The 19266-nt window shown below is 40.5% G+C and overlaps 1 protein-coding gene across 1 annotated transcript in view; it reads right to left on the bottom strand.

Moving 5' to 3' along the window:
• Positions 1-19266, bottom strand: part of ece2a (endothelin converting enzyme 2a) — a 100442-nt gene that overhangs the window by 27440 nt on the left and 53736 nt on the right. The window contains exon 3 of the mRNA XM_075483549.1: positions 18645-18928. Within this exon, the coding sequence (XP_075339664.1) occupies positions 18645-18928 (284 nt within the window). The remainder of the gene's footprint in view (positions 1-18644; positions 18929-19266) is intronic.

The following is a 19266-nucleotide window of genomic DNA, read 5'->3' as shown; positions in this document are numbered from 1 at the left end:
TAACAGATTCTGAGCAGGTATGACATCTTTTTTTTTTTTTTTAAATATTGATCCAGCCAGACTGTTTGTCTTAACCCTTTAATGTCCACACTGAGGGAGAAAAAATCAAAGGGAAACAATAAACAGTTTCTTTGTTATTTATTTTTTCATTCATTATAATAATAATAATCAGAATCAGTGTTTTTTCTACAAATGGTTAGAGTGATGCTCAAGAGTAAAAGTATAGTGATTTCAAGAAGTTGGCCAGATAAATAGTTTAGCGGCACATAGCTAAACTGATCTGTAGAGATGGTTAAAGTAGTTTGACTTCCATTTATTATTGATAAGTTACTGTATAGTCACTGAAAAATTGCACTACCAAAGGACAGAGCAGGACATTAAGCATGAAGATAATCTTTTAAAGGCACAGTCATGTGATGAAGGGATAAATGTGCTCAATATGAGGATGACTGCTCGGCTGACACAACAGTAATACCTTTTGTGGGTGTGCATAAGCTTCAAGATCTTGACTTTGATAAATCAAGTTAAACGAGACTTCTTCTGCATAAAAAAATACTCTAGCTCACAAGCGCATGCTAATATTAGGACCTACAGTGACCTCTTGCAGTTGAAGAAAAAAAGGTACCTGCAAAAATCTGGACCCAAATAAGCTTCGGAGCCTTAGATTGGACAAAAGTATATCAATTAAACAGGTAGTGATAGCATAACCTGAGTGCAAATATATATTTAAACAAAGGGACCCAGAGCAGTCCTGAAATAACATCTCTCCTCTCTTGCTCTTTTAAAAGAGTATACACATGTATATATTTCAGAAAATCTTCCACAGGTCATGCTTTTACAGTTGGGACAAGCAAGCTACATGGCCGTTCAGATTGGAGGACTTGTTGGTTGAACAGGAAGCTTGTTCACAAACATGGAGCAAGAAGAAAAAAAGATGTCATCATGTAACAGAAGGTTATTTTATCTGTTTGGCTGCCTGACCCATACTGTATGATTAAAGTAGGGATTTTCTCATCTTTTCTGCTTAAGTTTTCACAAGTGTTTTAGTCCTGGTGATTTTGTCCTCTTGTTTGCCCACCCCTCTCACTTTATTAATGTTAAACACTGCATTCTTGGAATTTTCCTTTAACTATCCAAAAACTCCTTTTTGTAACATTTGATGTTAGTTATGGAATAACCTATGAGCTTCATCTGAATCAAAAAAGAAACTCCCCACTTCCATAAAAATCTACTGGAAATATAGTTTAAATATGAGATAATCTCACAGAATAATACAAAACCAGTGGGTCATTTAACAGCTCGGCGATAAAACCTTGCAGTAGTTCTCCCAACAGAGCCAAATGTATTGCAGATCTGATAATAGATGAGGTACGTGATCCATTTGAACCTGTAGGATGCAGTTCTATCTCAGAAAAGAGGGATGAACCTCAAGTGTCCAAATCAGCGCCGTCCCTTGCTTCATCAACTCATTTAAGTAGCAAAGAGCTATTCGCTATCTGCTCTGGTCCATTACGTAAAACGTGAAGAGGTCCTTTTGGTCACTTGATACTGAACCAACATATAGCAGTACAGACCTCTGCCAGCAGAGAAAACGCCATTTCTTACAAGTCTTCTATGTGTCCTATAAAGGAGCGGAGAGAGGAGAGAAAGTGACCTGACAACAGGCTTGATTGATCTGCTGTGTGGAGGGAGGGAGTTTTCACAGTTGGCTGGTTCGATCAATCCAGAAACACTTCACATACTCGAGCGTGCTCTTACACAAACAAGACCATGCCCGTGCACAAGCATGCAAACAAACAGTTTTCTCCTACGTTCACATAGCTGATTCTTGGATTCTTCAAATCCATCCATCCATAAGGAATATCCACTTTATCCTGCAGAGAGAGGCTCGGGGCCAGAGCAAGCCGCCATGGAATGAAACACTGAACAGGTCACCAGTCCATCACAGGGCTAACACAGAGACAGACAACCATGCTCACTCACACTGACAGACTATTTATAATTTACAATTAACCGGTTGTGCATGTCTCTGGACTGTGAGAATAGGTCTGATCACCCAGAGAAAACCCAAGCAGGCACATGGACACAAAACTAGCACACCAGTCTGTTCTAATCCAGGGATGGCAAACTTTGTACCACTGAGCCAATGCACACATATATTGTGCAGGAAAATAATCCAGATCATGCTGGATGAGTTTCCCCATCATCCATGAAGTCTCTGAATAAGACGGCATGTTTTCTTGTGTCTTGATCTTTTAATATGCAATGTATAACATGATGTGTTCTCCCCAATGTGCAGTTAAGAGAAAAATATGACACCCAGCATGCAGCTCTTACTGATAGAACTGGTTGCAGCCAGTGCATAGCGAGCTTTAGCAAGGATGTAAGCTTGAATAAATGCTTAACTGATCTGAGTCTCCTTAACTGCAAAATTAACGTTTAAATGGGGAAAAAAGTGTTTCAGATAAATACCTACCTCCCTACCTCCTTCCTCTCTGACTTTGAGAGACCTTAATGTGAGAAAAGTGTCTGTATTGATTCCTTTGCATTCTAACACTCTGTGTTGCCCGAAGAACAAAAGAAAGGGAAGATCTGGACAGAGTCAGTACAGGGGATGGAGAGTTCATCTTATTTCAAAGCCTCCAGATATTGCAGCGAATTTAGGAAGAGTGCACGATGTAAGAATAACCCAGTTTATACATTCAATGGTGTAAATGTTAAGCAATTTCGTCAAAGTGTCAGTAAAACAGACGAAGAAAGATGAATACAACTTTGTGCGTGTAAGAGCAAAGATGCTTCTTTCTGCATGCTTCTCAGTAACTCTCAGGAATGAGAATGCAGGAATACTGATGTTAATGAATGTATACCTGAATTCATTTGAGGTGTGTGTGGCAGACGCAAAAGTTTGACACTTAGAAACGGGTTCAGAAACACTCTCACATGCACACTCCGGGCAAATTTGCATAATCTACTAACCTTCAAAGTTTGCACTTCACTCCACTTCCCTTTGGCCTACATTGTTTTCCCCGCATCCACTTAAACATGGATTAACCCCTTTTTTGCTCCCTACTGGGTTGTGCTTATCTTGTGTCGCCAGGACAAACAAGAGAAATGATTGAGACTGATAACGGCCAAAAACAAAGAGCAAATGGAAATTTTAAAAAAAGCGAGAGCACCCGTATATAAAATTGTTTCAAAGTACGTTTGGCTTCTTTTCAGGTTTTCTGACCAACTGTAGAGCCACACTTGCTCTTCCTCATTATCTGTTTTCCTGTCCCTTGCCCTCGGTCTCCCTCATCACTCTCCCCATATACTCTCTTATTCCAATTAATGCTCTTTCTCCTTTAGGCATCCGTTGTTTCCATAGGAACAGTGTTCCATAGTCGATATTGGTTGTCTTGGCAACAGTGAGCTGGGCGAGCTGTTTCGTGTGTTAGTGTGTGTGTGTTTGTGAGATGGCGCGTGCACATGTGGCATGTTTACTTGATTTGAGCATGCCCCCTCACTGAGGCAAAGGTGTTTTGTGTTTTCAAGTTTTCTTGACTTATATTCAATTAAACATGGCAGGAAAAGCTTTCCATGCTCTGGTATTGTGCACATATTTACAGACTGGTAACAAGTAGGGGGGCAAATTGTAATTTGTTTGAATCTTTATCGAACAGAAACGACTCCAAAGAATTATTTAGCAGTGCCTGAAGTGATTGACTTCATTGCATTTAGAAAATATAGACATTTAAAATTTCACACAATCAAAAACACATTTCAACACACTCAAGGTTTGGAGAGATAACAGCAAAGTTTGTGGTTTATGGTGACAGCGCTCTGGAAGATTCTACAATCAGCAGATTAATTGGAGAATTGGAGGGTGTTGGGATCCAGTATAAAAGGGGCATCCACCAAAAGCTTCGTCTTTCAAAGAAAGTAGTAGAGTTGAGGTTCACCATTTTGTGTCAAACTCAGATAACCACTGATAAGATCAAAAAATATTTCTTGATGCAAGATTGCAAAGAACGTCAGCCTTTCAGCATCTACAGAGCATAATACAGTGAAGAATCAGTCTGGGAAAATCTTGGTGTATAAAGGACAAGGCACTATGGGAGGGGTGTGAACTTTGAGCACTCATGCTTCGCTAATACTTGACATTCTCACCCTCGTTCAGTGTCGTGTGCGAAAATTGGCAAAAAGTGCTCTTTGTTATGTTTCGTTTTGGGCTATTGCGCACCTCTCGATTTTTCTAACCTGCACAAGGGCTGGGTTTGAAAAACAGGACGAGCTGCAGGGAAAGGTGTGCGAGAAGGTCCAAAACAGAGTGAAAGGTACAGTGCAGCTCAGCTCAATAAAATCAGCTAAATCTATTGAGGATTTTCAGTGGTAAACAGGAAAGTCTTAAGTTTGGTTAAACAGAAGCAAGAGTTGATGCAGACGGGCAGTTTTCTGGGAGTGCTCCACATACATGGTCCAAAAAAGCTGAAAGCAGTGTCTCCGTGTTTAGTTATACTCTGGGGGCAAAAAGCAAACCTGTTCCTGAAGACCTGAGATATCTTGAAGATTCACAACACACCAAAAGATCTGAGATGCACTTAGGCCTTCAACTGTTTAAAAACTAACAGCAGTATTTTAAAATCAACTCCTTGATGGACAGGAAGCTAGTGTAGAGCCCTCAGGACTGAAGTGATACTGTCCATTTTTCTGGTCTTAGTGAGGACTTGAGCGGCAGTGTTCTGAATCAGCTAAAAACAGTCTGATTGTCTGATTGACCTTTTCGGTAGAACAGTAAATAAACTGTTAGAGTAATCAAATCTACTGAAGATTAATGCATGGACCAGCTTTCAGGTGACAGTGGCTTGATATGGCCGTAGAAGCTCCATAGTAACACCCAGAAATCTGGCTTTGTAGTTTTTAACATTACAGACTGACGTCGAGCAGAGATTTTTAAGCGTTCTTCCTTGGCCCCAAAAACTATTTCTGGGACATTCAGTTGTTTATTTGTTCAAGGTATTTAATGAGTGTCAGGGATTATAATCCCCAGGCAATATGGTGTATGTAGATTGGTGAAGACGCATCTTTTTCCCTCAAGGTCAGTGATTATTTATTTCAGCAGGACAATCAGACCTCATTCTGCACAACTTCCAACAGCAGGGATTCATAGACACGGATACTTACAGGCACAGAGTGTGTGTGTTTGACTTGCTTCCTTGCGCTCTGATCTGTCTCCTACTGAAAACGTATAAAACATCGTGAACAGAAAGGAGCAGACAAACACAGACAGTTCAGCTGTTTAGATCCCGTATTCAGAAAGCATGGACACAGATTCCTCTTTTGAAACTCCAGTAGTTAATACACTCAGTTAAAATGGGCTAACGTGATGGTAAACATGCCTCTGAGTGTGTTGTTGGCATCAAAGTGTACACTTGTATATATTTTTTAAATGACATTAAGTTGGTCAGTGAAGAAGACACTGAAAAACACCTCCGCTTGTGTGTGTTAAAGGTTCAAACAAAAAGAAATGAAAGATGTAAGTTTTTATAGCATTTCAGCAATATTTGTATATGTTTCATTACTCTTATTATACAGGTCAACCACAGCTTCAATCTACTCTGATTTGCAGCCCTCACAGAGCAGAGGGAGAAATCATCATAATCACAGTCATGTCAGGACATCACTGGACATGTTTTATCCATGTGGGCAATCTTGTTGTAAGCTTGAAACATTGTGTTGTGCGTGTGCGTGAGCATCTGCGGGCGAGACTTGAACAGGGGGAGGGGGCTAAAGATTTTATGTGGAAATGGGAACAGAGGGAGTGCATCTGGCTCCGGGGGCTTCCCTGTTCCCAGCTGAGTTAACCTCACCGCTGGATAAACAAGCGTAGCTACACATAGAAAAAGCAAGCACGAGGTAGACAATGCAGGCAGGATTTGGGATGAAATCAGCACACAGGGCAAGGAGGAATATGTGGTGAAAAGAGAAAATGTGTCAAATATTTTATCGTGTTTATATTTCACATCCATTTTACAGAAAACTCTCCATCAGTACAGTATAATGAAAAAGGGGGGAAGAAAAGGAAGTGTCTTATTCACAAAACTCCTGAAACACAAAACACACACATTTCAAACCAACCAAACACTAAAAGGAAAGCAAACTAACACACACAGACACACATACAATGAGCATAGATTACACACCAAATATGGCACAATATAAGTATACTACACAGTACATTCTGTGCCGTTTTGGTGGTGGTATTTATGTGAACAGGACATGCCATCTGCCAATTTGAGTTGGAAGTCTGTATATGACTGAGCATGTGCAGCAAATCGTTCCAGAGCCGTGTGAAAAATCTCTCAAGAGCTGGGGGAATCAGCTCAGCAGTCCGTTCCCCGACACACACACACACACACACACATACACACTCACACACGAGCAGACATGTATGCAAATCACATGCTGACACACATGTTGATGCACAAGTGCGATAATGCATGAAAACAAACAAACATTTTTGTTAATCCATATAGTGGCCCACAAGCAGCACAAGAAGCACTTACACACCCTGTTTTTGATCCCGTGCTCAAATCACTACACATGCGCAAGCAGAACTGCAATCTCCCATGTTTCCTCGCACTCACGTGTGCTCCAGTGCTCTACTTTCATTCTGCTGAAGTTGAAAATGCACACCTACACACGCGCGCAGATAGCTATCGACAATAGTGGTGTGAAAAGGCATGGAGGCACATCAGCACACGCACACACACAGAGAAACACAGTACACATGCACAGCAGCAAACTCAAAGATACAAACACACACGAATAGGCAACCACACATAGCCGACAATGCACACACATATAAGATTTAAAAAATGCATAGACAAAGACTACAGCAAAAGCTCACACATGCGTAAAACGACATGTTCATGTATAAGGAAAGGGAAAGGGGGTTGGAGCTTTTCAGGGTTGTAGGGTAATAAATACCCACACACACACAAACAGTGATTTTAATAAATATATTATAGATATCACCATTAATCAAGCTGAAAATTTCCCTTACTGATTAACTGCATCTCCACAGCTGCAAATTCCTCCTCCCTAAACCTTCACAGATGTACTCTTTACAAATTAATCTATGTCAGCATATATTTATTGAGTGTCTGTATATATCGACATATGAAACTGGCAGTAAATCAAACGAACTTAAGCCAAAGACAAGACCTGAAACTTAAGACCTGAAATTTTTTCTGTGTATTTGAACTTTTGGAGGGTACTGAATGTCTTTTTACCGCTGCCAACCGTCAGTTCAAGAAGGACTTTAAATGAAGCAAGTCAGTAAAACACTCTCCGCTCTGACAGGTGGGACATTCAGTTCACAACACACTAAGCCCATAAACACACCCATACCGAAAAAAATAATCTAGCTAACGGTTTTCTGGCTTTTTGTCATTAATAAATGTTAACATGATTTATCTAACTCTGTGATGCAGTATTGGCTGTAAGCATGAGAAGAAGTACATGATCTACAACCTCAACATTTCTCCTCATGCATGTAAAGGACTTTAGTGGTCTGTGTGTGTGTGTGTGTGTGTATGTGTGTGTGTGTGTGCGTGTGTGTGTGTGTGTGTGCGTGTGTGTGTGTGTGTGTGTGTGCTCCTTATGGTGCAGCAGACTGTGATAGAAAGCTGCATCAACACTGTCAAAATGACACATCCTGCATCTGGATAGGAGTAGTGAATATGCCTCACAGACAATGTCTTCAGTTAGAAACTGAGCAACATTTGAATGCAACAAGTAAACAAGCCATACATCAACAAATAAGAAAAGTATTTTCTTCATTTCTCCAGCACAGAGGGGGCCCCAGGGCCGGTTTAATACTGGATTCCGGTAGAGTTTGGCTTCTTTGCAGTTGAAAATCTAGGAATAATTTTTCTTACCTACAGTGGATGACATTTGTCACATTTAAAGTTTGAAGCAGTAGACATGAGTACCGATATGGAAGCCAAAACAATTTACAGCATAAACTAGCAATAACTAAATAAATCCTTCTAACCCTAACCCTAAACGCTAAAGAGCCTTTTCATAGGTTTACCCCACCGTCAGACAGGACACATACTGAGTCTGATGTTTTCAAAGGTTATTGTGGATCCAAAGTGATGCGTTGAAACATTAATAAAACAAACTAACTGATCGAGGTAGCCCAGCAACTCTCTCGCTCTGTGAGCTTTACGGCTCAGAGGAGAGCACAGAGCGATATAATGGGTTCGGTCCCCTGTTGGGCAAGTGAGGCTGCCTAACAGTGAGGTAAGGAGGAGATTTTATTGGATTTTTTTCTTAAACTGATTAACTTTCATGCCAGTACTCCCGCCTACTTCTCCAACCTGAGGTTAAACAGATCACAATCTTTTGTGGCTAATGCACTGATAATGTATGAGTACTTTCTACAATCTCACTTCAAGGAAATCAAGGGTACTTTAGAATCTCTTTGCATCAAGGTCCATAATTTATACTCCCTCATGAAACCATAGCTTTGTCAAAGCTGATCAAATAGGCAGGATAAACCTAATTTTAGATTAAGTGTGAATTTCGTATTGCTTCAAAAACATTATCCATTGCAAATAAACATCCCAGCAGATGCGTATAATTCATTCATGGAAATAAATAGACGGGTTTCTCGTACACTAAACTTTTAAAGTAAACTTTACTGAATGCGTGCATATCCTGGGGGCAAAACCAATGTTATAGTGTCTGGTCAATGTCATAGTATTGTTATAAACTTGTAAAATGCACATTTTCACCTTTTGTAATTTCTTATTGACTCAATGCTTGACCATATGCTTATGGTAAATGTACATATTTGATTGATGATTCCTTCATCATCAATGTGCAAAGTGTTGTGAAAATCACACAAGACTAAGGGCTGCGCTGTTATTGTTGTGGCTGAGGTATTCATAGTGACATTTCCATGTTGCTGCTGCTCAAAAGGCAATATTGAAGGCGAATCAGGTTTCGGATTATTATTTTAAGCATTCAGATTACACTGAATTCTCTACTCCCTTTACGAGTTTAGCCTTTCATAAAATAACATGGGGGTAAGTGAGGTAGAGAAGAAAAAGTGTGACTCGTGAGAAAGAATTAAATGGATTGATATAATCCACTTTATCCTAGTACAAAAGGTTCACACAGCAATGAAAACACGCTGAGATCAAAACACAGGAGACAATCACACACATCCACACTGTTACTGAAAAACACAAGTGACATAAAAAGTTCAAAAATATTTGCGTAATCTGAAACTGTGAGATTGGAGGCTGCAGTGTTTCTGTGTGGTATTTGCATTTGCTGCGTGTGTGCCCACATATGACTGCTCCCCTGGGGCCGTCTTCCTGGCAGGCATCCAGACCTCTTGGTAACAAAGCAGCGGAAAGCTCTGCACAGCAGGAGCCAGGAACAACCAATCAATGTCATCAGTCATTCAGCCAGCTCTGGATGGTTTAATGACATGAGTCTCTCCTCCATGATAGCTTCACAGTCATACAGTCTTGTTTTCTAAAAAGTCGAAATGCTATGTAGAATGTAAATGTAAATGAGATGTCAGTTTGGCACTCAGACTCTACGCTCTGTTTTTACCCAACTATGATTCTGGCTGTTTCAGATGAACTTCATGTGTTTTTTTCTAATTCTTTTGTGTATCTGAAATCAAATTCAAAATAAGCCTGTAGTCATAAAACAATGACGCTGATGCATTGACATTTTGTTGCTATGTAACATTTGTGCCATTTTTAAGCAGACAGCAGGTTTTAAATTTCTTGCAAACCAATAATGTTGTTACATTTTACATAGGATGATGACTTTTTTTAAGAAATTAGGTTGTTTCTGTTATCTGTTGGTATGAATCACATTTGAGCTAAAAATCATCAGTTGTTCACTTCAAAAACAAATCAATGAATGCATCAATTGCAATTGCTGCATTGCATTCTCGAATAAACAACTCATATGTGACAATGACCTAAATGACCCACAGAACGGAGAGGTGTCCCAGTTACAGCCTGTAAGCCTGAAACTCCAAACCACCTCATTAGACCTCAAGAAGCCTTTCATATGTGAGGTGAAACGTGTTCAAAGACCAAGAAGAAAAGTCCACTTGCCTTTATTCAACGTCTTAGAATTACCATGACCGGCATGACAAAGAATCGACACCAACGTAATGTTGATACCTAAGAACAAACTGTGTTCAGAACTTATTTTTGCATGATGCAAACTATGTTCCACACGATGATTGGTTTTCTGTAGTTAAACAGCTAGGTTAAGACTGAGCACAAGTGATGCCATATTGAAACATCAACACACAAAAATTGAAACGGCACTGACATTTTCTACCTGCAACATTTCGGACATGCGCAGAGGACTGCGTTTTTAGAATGAAGAGGACACACAGAAGTTTTTACAGAAAGAAAGGCAAAGTTCTTTTCAAGGATTCTGGACACTCGAACAGTCTTTTGCAAGATCTGATGGCGTGAAATCCTAGAAATGGCAGCCATTAAGGATCCTTTCCTCACTTCAAGAAGCACTTTGTGATTTATGAAAAGTTTGAAGTGCGTCAGTGGAGCAGTGGTTGAGATATTCCACAGTGGACCAGAGACTGACAAGACAAGGCTGATACTGCCAATGCTACTGCCAAGCTGCTAGTATGGACAGGAACTCAGCCTTGGGCCATCAGGCAAAACTTTTTGCACATCTGCCGCACAGTCATGACTTCACTGCCTCATCTTTATACACTGCAACTGTGCAGAATTACCAAACACGTAAACTAGGTCAAATTTTAAGTTGCACTTAAGTAAACCTCTGGGTCTTGCATAATCTCCCCTTCAGTAGCACCACCTCCAAAGACATTACTCTTTTGCCAAATCCCCGTAATACACAGTGAAGAGGATGTAAGAGAAAATCTCCATGTCAAGTACATCGATGTCACAGAACTTCAAACAAAAGCATTCTTTTTATTCACAACTAATTTAAGACGACAAGAAATTAGCTGTCTTCTGGTAAACTCATGTCTCTGAATCAGCCCAAGGACTAGTCTTTACCTATTTAGACAGTACTAAAGGTTAGCAATTAAAAGTGCTAGTCTGAAATGGTATCCAATGAAAGAGCCGCCATAGCAACAGCTAGAGGGATTCATAGAGCGTGTCAGGCATTGAAATAAATTTCACACGTCAGTGCACAACGGCCTCTATGGTGAAATTGTGTATTTGTGTGTGTGCAACACCATACAGAACTTTGTTTTTACGTTTGTTGTATGGTGTTGTGTTGGTTGTAAAACCTGCCCTCCCATGCTTCCATATTCCAGTTGTGTGTTTTCCTAATAACAGAGATCAGCCATGATTTCTTGCTTTTTTGCTGGTGGATTTCAGTTGATTGTTGTGCTAAAGTTTTGGCCTTCAGTCAAAATTATTGTCCAAACCGAGGGTATCCGGACGGTTTCAGACTTTTTTCCCCTCAGGCTCTGTGCTTCGGCACATTCAATGTGACATTTCTAAGCTTAAACATGAGTATTTACAAATAAAAAAGCTATTTAGGTCCTGCACAGTCTTTTTATTACATCATACAGAGGTTTGGTGGTTCAAATTGTCGGTACAGATACAAATGAAGTACAATGAAATCATAATATTTACTATTTTGAAGAAGATTCTATTCAGTTTTAACTTTTGTAACTAGCTTCGTTGCAGTCTGCTCGGTGCACATGTTGTTACATCTGATACTTTTCCTGATCTTCCACTCACTTCACTGACATTACGCGGTGGAATTCCACACAGTGATAACTGCAAGGCAGAAGTCACCTTTTTTTTGTGGCTTTCACCTGCTTCATAGATCAGTTAGCCTCATTTCAGATCCCATTTTAGTGGTTAAAAGGTAGCTGAAAGTCTGAAGCACAAGAGAATTTGTTAAGCATCGATTCAGATGTGATCTGCTGACCATCTTTAAAGCTGCCGTCTGCAACTTTTTAGCTTGAACTGTCATGGGATTCTGAAAGGAAATAGGCTGTTTAGGAAAAATCCCGAATTCTGTAGCTCCCTCTGAAGCCTGTAATCGTGCTTGCAAAAATCGAGCGAGCCCGGCTGTTTTTAACCAATCACATTAGGTTTATTATTTATCTATTATCTGAGCAGAACAGTCACCAACCACGTCTTCCATGCTGAGCGTGAGTCTGCCCCCAGCTTGTGTGCGCGCACACTGGTGTGAACTCACGTGCACAACCTCGTCCACAGAGGGGGAGGGGTTTGGGGATGGACCTGAAAGTTGTATCAGTTCGAATTTTCCGACTTTAGACTCGGAATTTTGAAAACCTGCCGACGGCAGCTTTAATGACAAATCTTGATTTTGCAGTTTATAACAATGCCATGAAAGGAAAACACCCAGACTATTAAATCTGTGTAAACGTTATCAATCAATTGTAATAACAGGGGCAAACATTTTTGAAATTACATATTGAGCAAGAGCGCTATGAAAGGTATCTGGGAAACATGTAAACCCATGGGGCAATTATACACATTAAAGTAAATGTTCTTGTTTTTGCTGAAGACAAACTCAGCTTTTAATGTGACTGCAGGTAAACACAGAAATTAGCCACCTGACACAGGCACTGCTCACTGTAATATTTCTATCTATGGAAAGTTTCCAGCTGACATAATCACTTGCTGTCTTTCTGGAAATTAAAGGGGAACTCCGGGGCATTTGAAGCGCAATCCCATTGCTAGAGGTTGTCAAATACTGATAGTAGGACACAGACAGGTGCAAATCGGCGCTCCCTGTGCGGAGATTGCGCTGTTTGCGCAGCCTGTCATGCGAGGCTAATACGTGGTGGCTAAGGGGCAAGTGCTAACCCTTCCACTTAAAACAACAACTTGCACACTGCAGAAACGTCACACCACTTTATAAACCATCCGACAATAAAGTCACAAGCCTTACCATCAAAACCATATGCATGGTTCTCACATTACTGGCATGGGGACGTTACAAAACAACTTTATAAACAGCATGTCACTTACCGGTTGTCGGTATGCTCGCGCATGTGAAAGCCCAAAAGAGTCAATGGATGATACTCTCATATACAAAGCAATTATCTTCTCTAGAAAAACTGCGTTCAAGTATTTAAAATATTACAACAATGTTACTGGGCATGTATTGTTGTAATGTTTTAAATACTTGAACGCAGTTTTTCTAGAGAAGATAATTGTTTTGTATATGGGATTATCGTCCATTGACTCTTTTGGGCTTTCACATGCGCGAGCATACCGACAAGAGGTAAGTGACATGCTGTTTATAAAGTTGTTTTGTTACGTCCCCATGCCAGTAATGTGAGAACCATGCATATGGTTTTGATGGTAAGGCTTGTGACTTTATTGTCGGATGGTTTATAAAGTGGTGTGACGTGTCTGCAGTGTGCAAGTTGATATATTCATCTGAACCACAGTTGAAAGATGAATGAGGGTAGAGGCAGAAAGACTAAAGGGCTGTCCTGAAATAACACAGAACTCTCGGAAACTGCACTCAGGTCTGCTGCTGACTGTGACACTTGTGCTGGGAAGAGCGGAATATGCCGATGCAAGACTTGGAGAATATCCATGTGTCCAACAAGGCGTTTCACTTTCATTCCAAATTCACACAAACTTGGGAAAAATTTTAAATGTGAGGACCTGTTTGAGTTCAGAATGTTTCAGTGAGTGCAGCTGACCTACTGCAGTTATTTTCCTTGTGATCCAGCAGAAAGCGACCTGAAAAAAAACATTGACGACTGACGAACTTCCACCATCAGCTTGACCTTATGCATGCCCCGTTGACCTAAATCAACGGTAAACTGAAGTTATATGGCTTTCGGCAAGAATATAGGAAACTTTCGGACATTATTGAGAACAAAATCCCAACTCAAAAGCACTCTTCGAGCAGTGCATTATTAGTATCATGGGTAAAGTAGCGAACAGCAAAAAAAGGCTCCTTGTTGACTTCGTTGGAAAAACAAAAAAAGAAAATTCAGCAGCGAGCTGCAGCAGACGCAACACAGGAGACTCAAAGAAATATCATCACAGATATATATGGACCTTTGTGCACTTTATACAAGTGTTCTCAACATATTTTTAATCAAACGAGAGCTGTGCTTCATTAGACAGATATTATTATTGCAGGCACAGGTACAAGGACTCCCAAACATGCCACAGTTAAAGTTTATGCAGTAAAACTCAAGGAGTTACGCATTTCTTGTATCTTCAAAGATCAACAGAATGAGAATGCACATGAAATAAATAATCTCCTAGTATTCTAAGTATAAAGTTGCATCATTTTCACTAGTAGATGACTACTTTTTTGTCTTCGGCACAATTATATGTTAGGAAACAGGCTCGGGGCAGGTTTTATATCAAACTGTGCTGCACTTGTCTTCCTCCCCTCCTCTTTGACTCTTTCCTTTGCTACCTTGCTCCCATCGGTCTTATACTGGCACACTGCTCATTAGCTTTCTGTCAGTCTTGGTTTCTGTCTTCCCCTCTCTTCTCCCACTCTCTTTCTCCTTTGCTGTCATGCACTTTCCTCACCCTCCTCTTTCTGCTTTTTCGTCAATTCATTCTTTCTTGTCTGTGATTTCAACAAAAGATCCTTCAGAGATCTCCTTCCTTCTTATCCCGCCAACCAGTTCATTTTTTTGCTTCTACTAAACTGTTCCCTCTTTCTTTCCTTGTTCTCCTTTGTTTCACATCCCTTTCCATCTGCCCTCCTCTAATTTGCGAGGATGTTTTCTGTAAGAAAGCAGGCTCCCAACAGACCTCCCACATTTCTGAAAAACACACACACACACACACATGAACAGGAATCGTGACTGCTGTACCCGTATAAGCCACGGTGTAGCGCAGAGGACTATGGACTTATAGGTGATAATAAATACACACACACACACACACACACACACAGACATACACCAGCAATTGCACACTTGCATACCACTCAAAGTGTGGTACAAAGACAACATGATCACAGTCACACATTACTGTCACTACACAGCCCTGAGCATGGAGCAGGTGAGAGAACTGAATGCATAAATGAAGGGGAAATGGAGTGAGAATCAAAAGGTGAGAAAAGAAGAGCAGGTGATGACTAGTGAGCAGAAACCCGACTCTGTAACTTTTATGGTTTCCAAACAGAGCTGCTATATGAACTCAGCCTCACTCCTTTCGAAGGAGAGTGGAATCCTCCCATCTGTCCACGAACCACACTCACTGATCTTCCTTTGATACTTCCTTCTGTTAGAGGAAAACACCCAGGGCACTGTCTCCTTTGTGTGCATGTGTGCGTGAGATGCTGTCCTTAAAAACTCGGCCCATATATCGCAATGTATATGCCTTTGTTTAATTCATGAGTCAGGCTTGTCCCTGGTAAGGTTCACGGTTGTGAATCCGGAGTTCATTTGGTCAAAAGTTCCTTCAAATACTTGACCACGGCAACATTTATCCCATCTCACAGTCTTTCAGGGATGGCGGATTCCATATATGACACAGATATTAGAGATGTAAAATGGACAGATAAGAATCTAACCTGATTTTTGCGCTGAAGATGTCATTACAGAAAAATTCTTCCTTTCTTTACTAGAAAGAATGGAAATTGCACAGAAGAGCATCGATTAATTAGAACAACAAAACGGAAGACTCACCTGGTGAGACGTGATGGTGAATCCCTGGGTGACGGTACAAATAGCACCAGGATAAATAACAACAACAACACACAAGATCATTTAGGGACGTTGAACGTTTTTTCCGATCACAACTCGGCCATAACTCAACAAGGTCAAAGGTAATTCCAGCAGCCACTGCCTAATTTACGGCTAAAGATTTACAGTCTTTCCATCTGGTTAAGAGTGGCGGCTTTGTTGACATGATACTGTAATACATTACCGCTGTGGTAAAGAGACACCGACTTGACAGTATTTCACCAACATCAATGAACTATCAAAAGCATTTTTCCTGTTCCATGAATTACTAAAATTACTTGCGATTCCTTCGTCTTTGATTTAATATTTGTTTGAAGTTATCTCATCAATGCCACATTCACAGAAATGACTTATCTGTTCCCTGGTTGCTCTGGCCACCAAAGTTTAAAGACATGTTAGATTAATCCGTAATTCTAAACAGGGCGCAGATGTTGGTTTTTGTCATTTTCAGCTGAAAGCATTATAACATTTGTGCATATTCAGAAATGTCAGCATTTCAAATACACGTGCTCAGATATTGACCTTTTCCATTGTCGCATCGAGTGTAATTTCATATTCAGTCTGCGTGTTGAGCCAGAACCCAAACCTGTAATTACAAACTAAACTTTTGATTGTGACCCATTTAGTTGCGCTTCAAATATGGTAGCGAGAGGCTCCTGAGTAATTCTTTCCAATTCAGAAATCTTGATCTACCTACTTCAGTTAATAGTGGTGTTCTCTTGTCTCTTGCGTGTCAGGGTCTAGCATGGCTAATGGCCAAAACATTGTCACTGTTGCACTGACACAGTGCTGCAGCCAACAGCACTTCGCATCCTGACAGTCAAGTGATGGGCTGTGGAGTGGAAATGTTAAGTGCCACTATTACTGATTTCACTGTCAGAAAGTAATTTGCAGATAAACTCTTATTGTGGGCATTCAGATCACTCTCTATTTGTACAGCACTAAAAGGTGAAACTGAGGCAATTCACAGTGTATACATTTGGCCTTTTGTTTTGTGTGCCACGGCCATAAAAGAATTCAAATGCACTCCAGTCTTTCAAAAGGCAGCATACTCTTACTACTGTGATGTCGATCACGAGGGAATCGGTTTACACACGATGCTAAACTTAACTTAAACTTAAAACACATATCGCTCCAAGCACTGGAGCAACTACTCAATGTCTGGAGGACATGATAACACTGAAAGAGCATCAGCAAACAAATTTCACTCTGTGTCCTGGAAATGATATTTCCATGCAACTTTTGTATTGTACCTTACGTACAAAAATCTTATCACTATAACTTTAATTTAGAAAGAAGTTGTTAAACTATACTTAATCGTTCTCAGGCCTCTGTTAAGGTTGGCTTCAGACTGTTGTCTGGATTAACAGATTTAAAAAAGCAGGGTTACGCAACCACCTTTGTGTCTTACACTAATCTTTATACGGGGCTTTCAAAAAGGACATGGAGTGAGGGCCAGTGAGGGAAATAGGCCAGTCTGGGAGCACCCCCCTTGCAGAAACATTAAGGCTAAAAAAAAAAAATCAGCCAGCATTCCCCACTGATTGGGACCGTGCTGGGGGACTAAAGAAGCTACACTGAGACCATCCACACTGGGTTCTGGGCTTTGATTAGTTACCACAGCTAACATCTCATTTTCAGCGATGTACAGCTGTGCTTCCAGTTCAGTGAGCATCATGTCCAATGCTCGGAAAATACTTCATTTTATGAAGAAGTATAACTATCTAAAAGAAGACATAGCCTCTCAGAGTGTGTGAATACACATTTATGTGAAACCAGTGCGGATGGTATTACAACAAGCATTATTTTGAACTGGAGGTGAGTGGTTGTATAATTTATATGTATGCAATAAAGTAGCCGCCTGAAATGAAGTAAGTAGCAAGCTATTTGGATGGCAGCCAGCGCTCTCAGTAAGGCCTCTCTATAAGAGAGGAAAAAATGACATCCTGCACCTCTAAGTTGCATCTCATTGAAAGAATGACCTCAATCTTATATCTTAAATCTGATATGTTTTCATACAACTAAGCATGACATTAGGTCTTTCACTGCGATTCTAAGATGTTTCCAGGACACACTCAAGGCTCTACAAAGCTGCCTGCTCTTTTCATGCAGCCAAGTCATGGAAAAACTGCCCCTCCAGACATTCCACTTTTTGAATATGTTTTTCCGGTTTGCTTTTAAGGAAAACTTGGGAAAATTTGACCTAATGTACTGTAGGTGCACGTTGGGCAGTCGTTGGTATGATATGTACGTTATCCTCCTATCAAAACATTGTTTTCTAATTAGTGCACTGTGCTGTCATTTTTACGAGCACGCCAACAAATGAAAGATCTTGTACCTCATTCGAGACACTCAAGGCTCAACGGAGGTTTAAAGGAAATAAATAACAACTTACATTCAACAGTCTTTTCCCAGCCTTAACCAAGGTGCTTGTTTTGAACATATATAAACAAATTACAGTCTAGATGTGAGGCCTGGTCTCTGGTGTGAGAGATGTGCATGCCCAACCACCTCCCACTCCGGCTGCTGTACTGCTTCATTCATTCGTTCATTCATTCATCAAAAGTATCACTACATGAACCATGGGCTGGTACAATACAGACGGAGGTTGAATGTTTCCACATAATAACTTTTCAAGAAAACTGATATTGACAAAAGCTAAGATTTCTAACCATAAAATACATCTTATTTTAGCACTGAAGCTGCCCAAAAACGCTGCTACAGCTGAGAGTTATTTACTACGATAATAGTATTTGAAGATTAAGACTGTTAAGCTACGACATTTCGGATTTTTCGACAGCAACAGTAAATCAAACATTTATTTTTTTTTTAGCAAGAATACCTTCCATACAAACAGATCTTTGTCCTAAAATGATTAAACTCTATGCACAAAAATCTTCAACCATACCTCTATCAGAGCTTGGTGAACAAAACAGGCGGTTTCAGGGGACACCTCCCAAGGTGTTTTCTCCTCCACCATGATGGCATCCAGAGTGGCCTTCTCTAGGATGACATCAAATGATGCGTCAGAGAATGAGAGCTGGCGGACGTCCATCTGGTGCCAGGTCATGCTGGGGCAGTCGCTGTATCTGGCACTCATATTACCGATGCACACTGAAGAGTAATCAATATTGGTGATAGCGTGGTAACCGGCATTGTACATGTCACCACTCATGCTGCTGTTTCCACAACCTGAGGGAAGAGGAATAAAACAAGACATTGTCAGATGAAAAGGGCAGCCCCCTACGGTACAGAGGAGAGGGCGTCAAATTGAGGAGGTGAAGATGATTAAACTGATGAATGACTGTGATGTCCCCCACCACCCTTATGCGGGGCAATATTGGTAAAGTCCAACAGTAAGCGCTAAACACAGCAGTTGACAAATAAAATAATGTGCAATATTTTTATTTCTGGAAAAAATCTCCAAAGCAAGACCCCAAACTTGAGAAATTAAAACATGTCACCGAGAGACAGCTGCTCACTGGTAAAGTGATCTGAAGAAAATGGAAAAAGTCATTTTCACGCCCACT

Source organism: Odontesthes bonariensis, chromosome 14 (genome assembly GCF_027942865.1).
Source record: "Odontesthes bonariensis isolate fOdoBon6 chromosome 14, fOdoBon6.hap1, whole genome shotgun sequence".
In the NCBI taxonomy this organism is placed as follows: Eukaryota; Metazoa; Chordata; class Actinopteri; order Atheriniformes; family Atherinopsidae; genus Odontesthes; species Odontesthes bonariensis.
The sequence above is the reverse complement of the archived record's forward strand: the minus strand, read 5'-3'. Positions and strand labels throughout refer to the sequence as shown.